Here is a 12,623-nt window from a genome sequence, read left to right on the forward strand (position 1 = left end):
TCAGCTGTCAGTAAATTCAGATTTTATTCAAGCTTTTCAAAATAATTCATTCAAAAACCTCTTTCATATTGCACATTTATTCTCAGGGGAAGCAGGTGAGAGGACATTTGAAAGGGAATTGTAACATCAACTGGAACTGATTGTGTATTAATCATAACAGTGCAAAGTGAATAGATTCTTGTGTGTAAAATGAGATAAAGAAGGCTGGCTCTGTTTAGCTATAAATTTCAAGCAGGCATGTTGACTACAAATAAACACTAACTTTGAAAAGTGATATTTATATAGATTTCTTATGGGTGATAATAGCTGAAGGTCACAAAGATCAGGGGCAAATTGGAATAGAAAAACCCTGCTTATGTGCAGGAGAGAAGAGCTCTACTGTGCGAGAACCTCATTCGAAGTAATCTCCTTCTGTGGGGAGGAAGGGAATCATACGAGTCCTCTGCAAAGGCTTCTGCTGGTCACTTGTAACACAGGCTATGGCTATTAAACAGCACACGTCGGTAGGAGGTCTACACCTGCTGGATTTTCCTGGGCAGCCATTTGAACAGGGTCTTGCACAGCTTTTTGCTCCTCAGCTTTGACTTTGTTAAGTTCTTGATGACAACACTTCTGAGCAGGCTGAAGTTTAAGGGTTGGGACAGGTGCACGGAGAAAGCGTTGTTTCCCCTCGCCGAATGATTCAGAACCTCCAAGAAGCGTCTCTCCTGCTGCCTGAAGTCATACTCCACGCTGCACAGACAGACACGCAGCCCAGAATTAGTAAAGACCTCCAGATAGAACAGATGTGAAATAACAATCTATGCAATTTAGCTGTGCCAAAGAGTGCTAGGGAATACTTCCACTTGTCAGATCAGCTTTACCTTTTTCTATTCTGCAGAGGTTGTTTTTTTTTTTTAAATGTCACAAATCAGTGTAAACTGAGCTGGTACACTTCATTTTTCTTTTTTGTGGTAGCCCTTGTGTGGGAAGGCCTGTGCGTGTCAGATTTCGAAGTGGTTGATTGTTTTAGGCAGAAAGACATTCCCCAGCAGGATAGGCTGATTTTTCTGAAGGTGCACACGTCTTCTTGTTTGAGTATCCTTATCTTCTACTTGGCCTTCAAGCACCAGATGCCAACTCAACACCAGTCAGTGATTCAACTTATGTAACATCTTTTTGTCATGTAAAAGCACTTTTGAAAATAAGTGGATCAAGCGGGATGTTTTGAATATTTCAAGATAACGGCAATTTTAGGTTTTCCTTTGCAGAGCAAGAGGCATTTTTCCAAAAGATGAAGAGAAAGCTTTTAGATTCCTTAGCCTCTCTTAGCCTCCTTTCCACATATAGTCTTTCTGGGCCAGTTGTGAAGATTTGTATTTTTCTGTTGCCTCCAACTGATGCAACATTTCATCTAATGGGTGCAAACCAAGACCAAAGTTAGCATATAGGAGCTAACCTCTATATTTCATGTTCAGTACAACAACAGATGTGACAAAATTCATGTAAAAATATCTGTAAAAGCTTTTCACAGACTAGAGGCAAACATCTGTTATTACCTTTCAAAAAAAAAAAAAAAATACAGTTAACATTATCTACTGCAAAATATCCAGCAGTTTTTTTTGTCAGAAAAACTGATGTGAACATATTAAAAGTAGAATATTTCTTTTAAAGTCTAAAATATTTGGTCTTGTGTTAAATCAAATCGCCTTTTATGCAAATGAACAGTTCTAACAATGACTTCAGTAAAGTGGTCATTATAAATAATTATGAATCCATCACACAGGCTGCTGAGGCAGAGGCACGACTCGCTCCTCTTTACTCGCCTAAAGTTTAGTCTGCATAAATCTGCGGAGTGACTATATTGAGTCACATAAGCGCTTAAAACGGACAGCTTCTTTCAAAGATTCATGGTGGACTTGGAGAGCAAAATGTAATTTGTACTGTGGAAAGAAACTAATGAATAGGACGAGGCTTTTTAAAATCAGTAGGCTGGCAGAAAACTGCTCATCAAGTAAAGTGGCAAGTAGCTCTAACCTTGTGTTTGTGAAGATGTAAATAAAAGGTGTATGCTGAAATTGCTCTTACATGTTCCTATGAATATATATATATATATATATATATATATAAAAAACAAGGTGGAAACTGTCATTTTGTGCAACATTTTTTGTCATCCAGGCAAAATCAACCATCCAATGGAAATGATGATATGTCTTAAGTCTCTTCTAAAATAATTAGATTTCATTTGTTACGGTTGTGTCATATAGTTGAGTTCTACAGCTGCTCTGATCTCTTATCAACTCAGAAATGTCTCTGGTGTCTCACCTGTAGACTATACAAGCCGTCTTCTGGCAGGTGGAGCAGTTTTTGAGGTCCTGTCCGGTTTTGAAGCATCGCCGCCTAAAATAAACAATAGGAAATTACATAATGTGACCAACTTCCCAAACTCCCATCCTTTCATTATGTACAGTTTAATATTCTCTCCACTCATCCCCCCGGTCTGATATTCACTCAGACTGTCGCTGAGAGCAGTGATGAGCTGTATAACATGCATTATGTCAGACATCAGTCGGTTATTAGGAGCTGGTTATTCTGAAACATGACCTCAGAGGCAGTCACTGCTTATTAGCACACTACAGTGGATGAGAATGATTGACAGAGACACATTGCCAAGAGGCCGTTTTAATTCCTGTTATTTGTCCCAGAAGAGTTATATGGCTAAATAAATCTCTGGGAGATGTGCCCCTTTGAAATGCCCAAGTAGGTTTCTGTCACACTGAGGCACACGTCCACAAACCTGTTTGCAAACTTGCAGCAATGTTCCAGCTTCATCACACTATGAACCCGGTTTTAGAGCAGATTTAACCAGCTTTAAAATATTCCACTTTCGTAGTCACCTTCAAATTATATTTGTTGTGTTAGATCACAGTGTGAATAGTAATTAGTTTCTTTTTTTAGGGCTTTACCTTAGTTGAACCAAAGTGGATACTTCTGTTTTTCAAAGTCATCAGGAAGTTTGTCAGTTAGCTGCAGCCAAATAAAATCTAGATTGTTCATTTAGATTTTTTTTTTCAAGCACTGTAAATTATCGTTGATCATTCCCACTAGTAAACATCTGTAAAGCAAAATTGATTCCTGTACTGCATCAGTTGTCTAAAACAACATGCTGTATATCTGCAGCCGAGAGCTTGGATTCCTGTTTCTGTAAATTGTCTGATGTTACCATTGCCGTAATCGGTCATTTTGCCACTGATCTATGATGGAAAAAAAATCGTATAATTAAACAAACGCACACAAGTTGGTCAGACAGAAAAGCAACTTAGTTTGCCAATGAATTACAAAGCCACTGAGCGGTTCCAGTAAACGCAAGTCATGACTCACTGGAAAGCCAAAGATCAGCACTGCAGGACAGCTTTTCCACTAATTCCCTCCGCCAAATTCTGGCAACTGTATCGGACTGAACGTAGCATATTAATCATTTACAAGTGATATCTGACCCTTCAGGTTCAGTATTTGTTATTCAGAATGTTAGATATTCAGGTAAACTTCGAGTTAAACATGCGGCGATGTGAGTCATAGAATAATTCTATTTGTTAATGAGTTTCATCACACAAGCTGGTATTGTTGATCCTGCACTGTTTTGTTTGCACAACAAAAAACAGTAAAGCACCCCAGCCCCCCATACACACACACAGACACACACACCGGTGCAATCTCTTACCCACTGCTGGGACTGTGGCACGTCTCCAGGTCATGGATAATGTTAAGCAGAGTAGTGATCCTGTCCTTGTTGGCTGCCAGGCTGGCCTCCACAGTCTCAAGCCTCTGCTGTAGGGCGGCTGATCTGCAGCACTGTGGGGAGGGCGGCAGCAACAGGGCTACATCAGCTGGGTGGGAGTGAGCCAGGCCCGAGTCCTCTGGGCAGGGCCGGGGGGGAGCAGCAGGGCTAAACCTCGAATCCGGCCTGGCGATTGACTCGGCCTCGCAGGACTGGAGGCAGGGAAGGGATGCCAAGTGCTTTGTTGATGGAGGCAATATGGAATTACATTCAGGGCCTGTGTGTGCACAAAGCTCTCCCACACTGCTGAATGGGGCAGGGGAGGCGAGAGAAAGCGCTGCACCTGCATGTGCCTGCGGTGGCGGTGGTGGTGGTGGTGGTGATGATAATGATGATAACATCTCTGAGTCTTGGTGGGGAGAAGATGGGGTGAGGGGGCCGACGTGTTTTCTGGCGTTTGCCGGTGACGAGCTAATGCAGTTTGTTTGTGCAGTGACGACGGATGTTGAGTAACTGGGATGTGTCTGTTTATCTGCATTGGATTTAAGCTTAATTTTTGCATGCCTGGCTGATACACTCAGGGCGAACTGCACTTCTGCATTTGAATCTGTCTCATGGGCTGTTTTCACTGGCGGGCAAGTAGCACAGTGTCCCTTGTGTTCTGTTTTTGTGTTTCCTTCATAATGTGCAGGCCTTTGTTGTTCCATGTTTATGCAGCCCTGTAGACAAGAGCTGCTTGATTTAATTAGGGAAATGTGATTCTGAAGGTTAGTGACCTGTGATAGGTTTGAATTTTCATGCTCTTTTGACTCAAGCACGACTAATTCATTGATTAGATTACCAGCAAATGTGTTTTTATCAGCACATGATTGAGTATTGGGTTTTGTTATCGATTTAAGCTTGTGGGCGCTCGCATCACCGCCTCCGTTATGATTTGTTGATACGTTAAGTGGCTCAGATAATGACAGTGCAGTTGTTACGGAGATGTTTTCCTGATTGGAAACATTACCGACACCAGACTCGTCTCCGGTTTGAGCTCTGATCCCCGTCTCCTGTGTGCGACTTGGTTTATTGATGTGCGGTGATTCATTACGACTGAGTTCCTCTCGCCACATGTCTGCCGATTGAAGCAAAGTTGTACTCGATGCACAAACATTACTTTGGTTTTCCGAGCTGGTTGTATTTGGTGAATATTTCAGACTCACCGAGGAGTTCCCGACGGCATGACTTTTGTTCAGAGTGCTGTTACGTGTAGTTGTGGACCTGGGAGCTGCACTTGAAGAGAGTCTAGCTCTAGAGAGTAGAGGTTTAGTTGCACTGGGTGCTATGTTTAGAGAGGCTGTAGATACATGAAGTGTAGGCTCTGAATTTGAGGAGTTGGGCTGAATGATGTGTATTTGTCTTAGCATCGATTTAGCTTTATGTCTAGTGCTGGTACGCATAGTTTGATCTGAAATAGCGTTATGATACTGTGGAATGGGAATGTTAAGATATGGCATTGTTGTGTGTGGTGTCTTAGCAAAAGTGGGCAATGCAGTGGGGTTGATGTCAGCTTCTGAGGAGAGCGTCTCTTGTGGTTTCTGACCTGGATTAGGTGGCGGACTTAAAGGTGCATGTCGGGCATTTGTTTCTGCATTGAGAATCGGGTCTGACGCATCGGTCGCCTTTGATAAAGTGGAACATTGCAAAGTCTTTTGTGGACTATCAGTCGTGTTGGTTGCCATGTCCACAGTCTCTGCTGCGTGTGTCGAGTGCAGCAGCGGGGTTTCATGTCGAGCATCAGCAGCTTTAGCAGGTACGCTCTTTGCGGAGGACTGTGCAGTATTAAAGGACCGGGCTGGTTTATGTGTGTTGGATGTGTTTGAACGAGGAGGCGGCGACAGAGTCTTTTTGGGTGTAGCGTGCACAGACACGCACACATTTCGCGGCGCGTCGCACTGCGTGGAGTTGCGTTGCGATGTCTTGACGGGCCTCGGATAAGTGTGTGAATGTGGGTTGTTGGGCCTGGTAGCCGTGGCCATCCGCGGGGTCAACGTGAGACTCGTCGGTCGGGGGACCTTGCTGTCCTGTTTCGGACTTTCAAAGGTTTTTAAACTTGCCTCATCTCGCCTCGTTTCGATCGTCGCTTTCGTGACAGTGATGCTCTTAGCGTGTAGGATGGCTGCGGGTTGGGCGGACGTTGCATCACCAACGGCGTGCATGTGCGACAAAGTGACCAGATTGCCTCTAGAGTGCACTGGACATGCAGGATGTGGTGTTTTTCTATATCTTAGTTCTTCTTTAAGATAGAAAATGTGTGGATTGGCTCTAACGTGTGTCCTGTTTTCTCTGCTTGTGATGTGATGCTGAGTTAGCTCGAGGTCGCCATTTCTCTCCATGTGGGGCATCTGGAAATGTGTGGCGGTCGACAGCGTGGTGAGGGCCGACTGGAACGGGCAAGCATCGGCGGCGGGGCTGCTCCCCCCCGAAGACTGTTTCCCTCCACAATGGCTGCATATTCTTTGTGTGGCATCAAAAGGTCTGGGCGCAGACAGCAGCAGCGTCTTCCCACACCGTTCCGCATAATGACCCTGCTGCCTGTTGTGGTCTCGTCCGCGAGAGGTTGCGCTCTTCGCGGGCTCGGCTTCATCGTTATCGACGCTGATCCCACCGATCGCCTCCGAATCGACCACGCTGCCGTTGGTGTAGCGGGCTGCGGATTTCGCTTTAGGCCTGACGTTGGTTACATTCCCTGCAAAGTGTGGGTTGGTCTTGATTGCCCTGGCATAGCAATAAGTCCCACTACTGTTCCTCTGACTGCAGGCCACATCCTTAGAGGCTTCACCTCCGAGTGCTTTGAAAGTCACTTCCTTTTTGGTCTTGGATTCCCCACTTTTCTGTTTTAAAATAGCCCTTTTCTCCTTGTCACTCTTTGTTAGCAGTAATATCTCCTTGTACTCGGTTTCCTTGGCAATATTGCTGTTAGATGTTTGAGTAATGCAATCTGATGGCGTGGCGAGTGTATCGGTTAGCTGTACACCGTGCTGGGTAGGTGGTCTGCTTATCCCCGGGGACGTCTGAACACCAACGCTGCAATGAAGCCCCCACGTCTGCAGCAGGGCTCCTGCGCTTCTGTCGCCTCCTGTCGTCTTCAAACCGCGCACTCCAACCAGAGCAGGAACACCTAAAACTGGAACCGGAGTCGTCAGGTCGGCCGCCCGTCTCCCCATTACCTTGTCGGACCCACTCAATAGTCTGATAACACAGGAGAGCGGCAGCGTTTCCGCACCATTACATCCGTCTAGAAGTTAAGAGAGGAACAAGTTTACAGTGAGAAGCATTGGAAACGCTGCTCCTGAAAAGAAATCCATGAGTAAGCAGGACAAGTTGAAACAATGCGCAGGCCTACAAATGAGACAAGCAACTGCTTCAATACTGCAGAAGTGAAATATAACTAGAGTTGTCAAAAAATCAATTGCAGATTTGGGATGAGACGGGGAGAATTACGCTCTCACTTTCAAACTTCTCTAACACAGTGTGACTGCAGAAGGAGTGGGAATGACAGTCTGTTAATGCTGATAATAAGAGAGGACTGTGGCTGTGAAAACAAGTGTTCTATATTATATTAGCATTTCAAACATACCGCACAGATCCCCCTCTCAAGTGTCTGACAGCACACAGAATAATACATTTGTGGAATAAGACCCACAACACAGCTCCTGTGATGAACTCTGTCTCCTCTCTCATTGTAATGTCTGTCATAGTGAGCTGCTTCCACTCTGTCGTCCTCCACATGCAGCTCACCTTGGAAGAGGCCGTAATGTATACCGATGCTATGGTATAGACTTCATTAAGCTTTGCGTACATTGAACTGGAACACCCCTTCACAAAGAGGGGGTAGTTAGTGTGTGTGTGTGTGTGTGTGTGTGTGTGTGTGTGTGTGTCACCCATGAAATCACATGTGCCAGTTTTACTTGTGCGTGCAGGAGGTCATTTTAAGGATTTCCGCAACAACAGTTCATCAGTCAACAACGCGGCGATAATGTGTGTGTTTGCATGTGAGCAGGCGTTTTGTCATTGTACAGCAAAATACCCCCTGTGAATGTGAATGTGAATGTGTGCAAGTGTGCGTGTGTGTGACAAAAATTGCATGCAAACACAAACTGACACGGCTTCCTTCAGTCTTCATCCAGGGATGTCCAAATTGCAAAAAATAATTTTTAGTCATCTCTACCTGTAGGGACTATTATTGTGGTTGTTGTGTCATCTAATGTTAGTTGCGCTCAGTCAAGTGACCTATGTCTGTTGTCACTGTCTAACACTAAGTGACAACTGTCCTGCCCTGTTAATACACCATTAAATCTCCTTTGCAGTGGGGAAAAAATAAACACATCCCTGCAGTGCAACACACTTTTTTTACTGATCAGGACTAAAACAAAATGAAAGGCTTCAGCAGATTTACTATTTCATGTGTTTCTGCGATGCCATTATCAGTCATACCTGAGTGTGTGCGTGATCCTGCTGCAAAGATGTCTTGTTTTCTTGAGTCCAAATGTCAGGAGCTATACTGTAGTTTCTCCGCTCTCTTGTTTGTTTGTCCTCCTCAAGGTTTGAAGTCACTTTGTCCTCAGATTCATAAAATCCCTTGTTGGTGTAATTCAAACTCAGAGTCTGCAGGCGGCTGGTTCTGCAAAGCAATGCTGCTTAATGAGCCCTCTTTTCCACTGCTCAGATTCTGACCCAATCTCCCCTTTATTGATCAGGCATAAAAAAAAAGAGAAAAAAAAGCTGTGTCCTCACTGTATCCTCTTCCCTTGTTTTGGTCCTGCTGCTCCCATGCTCACTCCATAATCACAACACAGCAGTATGCTACTGTAAGCTGCCCTCCAACACTCTGTCCTACTATGTCTTGCCTTTTTACCTCCTCCTGCTCCTCCCTCTCCTCCTCCTCTCTCTCTCTCCTCTCTCTCTCTCTCCCCCTCTCCCTCTCTCTTATTTCTGCCACTACCCTTCTTCCCAGAATGCATGCATCCCTGATCTACAGCTGGGTGGAGAAGAGAGGGAGTGCAAGTGAGAGACAGAGAGAGAGAGAGGAAGTGACTTGCATCAGTGGGGTAGGGACTGTGTGTAAATTACCACGCAACTTAAAAAGCAGGAAAATGAGCTGACAGCTGTAGTAAAAACAAATGTTCATGTAAACAAAGCTGTAGAAGTCTGAGGAGGCATGAGGGTGTAATTTTACTGAAAACTGTATTTGGTTTGCAAGTCCTATATTTAAAGTGTGTAAAGGCTAACACTGGCATGATGAAACATTACTTTTACATTCTTTCATGGCATTGGTTAAGTTTTTATCTAGTTTTTTTATATAGTTTGCTAACAGATCAACAAAAGGCTATTTACATAAAATAACAAACAAATTACTGCATCTGTTTTCTACCAGTGTCATTAAAGGGATAGTTCACCCAAAATTCAAATTTCACTCATTATCTACTCACCCTCATGTCAACTAAGGGCTGGGAGAATTTTCAGAGTCCTCCGTGCCTTCTCTGAGTTACGGGGGGGTCCACGCAGCAGTATTTGTCCATATAATGGTTGCGAATGATGCTCACTTTTCTTCGTCCAAAAAGACACACCAAAAAACATTCAAATACCTCCATACTGCTCGTCTGTAATGTCCCTCTTGTATTGAAGCCCCAACATGAGAAATTGTTCTGCCGGTCAGTGCAAATCTCGACACAGAAAGAGCAGTGAACTGAGATATTGGGAGCTTCCGCTACAAACAAGCTTAAAATATAGACTTATTTAATTTTTTTCTGAGCAATTTCTCATGTCGGGGCTTCAATACAAGAGGGACATTACAGACGTTGGATGTTTTTTGGTGTGTCTTTTTGGACGAAGAAAAGTGAGCACCATTCACAACCATTATATGGACAAATACTGCTGCGCGGACCCCCCCGTAACTCCGAAAAGGCACGGAGGACAGTGAAAATTCTCCCAGCCCTTAGTCGACATGAGGGTGAGTAGATAATGAGTGAAATTTGAATTTTGGGTGAACTATCCCTTTAACCATGATTGGTATTTGCCCTGATATGAAGCTGGTTTCATTTTTGTGTTGCATTTAATGTTGAGTAATAAGAGTTCATTTATCATTAATTCATTACTGTCCATTTAATTTCTTCCATTATGACTGCTGTCCGACCTCTGGGTATACAATCTGATGTTAGTTTGTGTTGTGTGCAACATCATCAGAGTCGGAGCAGGGCTTTTTATTATTCAACATGGCTATTACACTTCTCTCAACAGCATTCAAAGCCTCACGCACATCATAGTTTATCACAGCTATTCCACTTCAGGCACTTTCACACATTGATTAAAACAAACAACAGTGGTGGGAGTAACCATGAATGTTTGTTCAAGTACTGTGTAAGTACAATTAGGTACAATGAGGTATCTATAATTTATCTGAGTATCTCATCCTTTATTTCGCAGGCGCATATTTCCCTTTTACCCACATTTATTTGATGAGTTGGCCTATTTGATTGTTTGCAGTAATACTGAAGAGTCAGATTTTTCAGAGGTGGCCATAAGATAAGACTTCAGCAATAAAGAAAATCGGCTACATCACTACCAGCTACAACATTAAGGTGATTAATGGGGATATAATTTTGAATCAATAACATAATAAATCTTATTCTGTAATGCGTTATTGTAAAGAAAATAATACTTTCAGTGAGTCTACTCAGTGAAAATGTTTAAATGCATCACTTTTACTTTCTATATTGTATGGTTCTGTTGAGTAACAACATAGGAGCAGTTACAAATAGATGCCAGTGATGACACATTTAATTTAATCTAAATGAAGCAAATAAATGAGGCTACTGGTGTATAGGAATAACGATACAGTACCTTAACAAGTCAATCAAAATGTATGCATAGTAAGTAGAGATTCTTCTCACACAGAAATTCCATCACAAGCCGATGCCCCGCAGCTCACGGGAAATTCAATTATCTATTGTGCAACTCCAGGACAATATATAACGGGAAGCAGCTTGTCAGTAATCGCAGCACTCTTGATCTGCAGCGAAAGTACAGCTGTATCAAACTGTCCCGCGGTGAGCTCTGTCACAACAAATTCTTGTTCTGCGCAACAGCAAAGAGTGGTGGAGTGTGTTTGACAACTTATACGAAGACAACAATCAAGACAAATTAACACAAAGTCAGGGAAAGTTGTTTCAAACTTTCATGACCTGAAAAACTGCCCTATTTTCATTTTCCGACACCAAGAGCCCTGTGATGGAGGCCGCTGTGTGACAGCTGATGAGCAACATGATCATCCGTCAATCTGTTCATAGGATTCACTGAACCCACAAAGAATCAACCTCTTGGTCTGCTTCGGTTTAATCAGACAAAACTGGAAAGGTCTTTTTTTTTTTTTTTTTTAGTTTTTTTTAAAATGAAAATCTGGCTGTTGAGAAGAAATATATAAGTATGTAGATAATGACAGAACACGTACTCACGACCAACCAGTAAATGTTTCAGTCTTTTCCAATATCAGGTGGACATTTCAAAATATTAAAGATGATGAAACATAGTAAGGACAAGAAAACAAACAAAATAGCAGCGGACACCACTTGTCTATCAATTTTTTCCCCCTTTTTCTCTTTCTCCTTCTTCTTTTTTGTAGATGCTTATCTTTTCTTTTTTAAACATTTTCTTAAACTGAGACATACTTGTACAACTTTTCAATTCCTTGTTTTGTGAATGTCATAATTTTACACCTGCAACAGAAAGACACATTTGTTTTAAGCTTAGCCTTAAAATGTATGTTTAAAATCAAGCTTCAGTCTGTTTGACATTTGACAGTAGTTATCTCTAAATATTAAAAATCAAATAACAATAAAATTGACATAACAATAAAACAGTTCCTGCAGTGTCATAGGTTGATACTTGAGGATGCATTGCCTTTATGTGCTGTGTTCAGTAGATTGCACTCATATTCCATCACTGCAGCTCTGGGGAACATGTAGCTGACTTTGTGAATAGAAAATTCTTCCATAGCCTCAAGGTGATTACACAATATTGTATCAGTGAAAATTCCTACTGTGCCTTAATAACATGGCGCAACAGTTTTACTGACACTGTAAGAGTTTTGTGTGGTTTGCATTTATTCATCCTAACAGTTGGTATAAGGGTGTATAAATATTAGAAATCAGCTTCTTCCCCTTCTATCTCCCTTTTAGAGTCATTTTGCTGTGATTGATGTGTGTATCTGTTACAGTAAAATGGGCTCACAATGACTCATGACTTTAACTGAGATGAAATTGAAAAAAAAAGATAAATGGTTGAATAAAGAAGGCTAGGAGCAGCTGTGGAGTACAGCATTTGCTTATTTAAGATGGTGAGTACTGTACAACATTAAATATGCCCCCTGTTAAAACCACTGACACTTTATATGTCATAGTTAGATGTGGATTTCAGTCCAAAGCTTAAAAGTTATGTCGCCTTTACGGTGAATAGTGAATTTATCACAAAGGAGCCCTTATTTCAACTGTTCATCGAGGTTCACATTTGTATTCAGTGCAGATTTATAAACATTTTCAGCAAGTAGAATAATAGATACATAAGCTGAATGAAGGATTTTACATTTACTTAAAACTGCATTTAAACAAATAGGTCACTAAGAAGCGGGTGAACATCAAACCGAGCTTTGAAGTATGATTTTATCTTACAATTTGAGCTGTGGGTTATTTTTTAAAAACAGTGGATGGTGGATTTGATCAATTCTGATAGCACAAATACGTACAAAACATTCTTTGTATATTTTGTTGGAATTTTATTGCATTGCTTTTCAAAGCCATTTCACTCCATATATCTGATGTCATTTAAA

General features: G+C 42.1%; 1 protein-coding gene across 1 annotated transcript; it reads right to left on the reverse strand.

The window, feature by feature from the left end:
• Window positions 1-348: 348 nt before the first annotated feature.
• Window positions 349-8,627, reverse strand: LOC146974344 (uncharacterized). Its single transcript, XM_085797538.1, has 4 exons — window positions 8,237-8,627; window positions 3,701-7,037; window positions 2,305-2,379; window positions 349-732 (listed from the first exon to the last, which is right to left on the reverse strand). Exons 2-4 carry the CDS (start codon window positions 6,964-6,966, stop codon window positions 513-515), a joined length of 3,561 nt encoding a protein of 1,186 aa, XP_085653664.1. The 5' UTR covers window positions 6,967-7,037; window positions 8,237-8,627; the 3' UTR covers window positions 349-512.
• Between the last annotated feature and the right edge of the window lie 3,996 nt (window positions 8,628-12,623).

The sequence above is a fragment of the Trachurus japonicus genome, chromosome 14, assembly GCF_045865225.1.
Source record: "Trachurus japonicus isolate A0001 chromosome 14, Traja_1.0".
In the NCBI taxonomy this organism is placed as follows: Eukaryota; Metazoa; Chordata; class Actinopteri; order Carangiformes; family Carangidae; genus Trachurus; species Trachurus japonicus.

What these genes read in the sequence shown, in the direction of transcription:
- LOC146974344 (XM_085797538.1), bottom strand. Translation starts at nt 6,966, where the DNA reads ATGGGGAGACGGGCGGCCGACCTGACGACTCCGGTTCCAGTTTTAGGT. An exon ending in TGCCACAGTCCCAGCAGTGG is followed by an intron (nt 2,380 to 3,700) that starts GTAAGAGATTGC and finishes TGTTTATTTTAG; the next exon opens with GCGGCGATGCTTCAAAACCG. An exon ending in ACGGCTTGTATAGTCTACAG is followed by an intron (nt 733 to 2,304) that starts GTGAGACACCAG and finishes CTGTCTGTGCAG; the next exon opens with CGTGGAGTATGACTTCAGGC.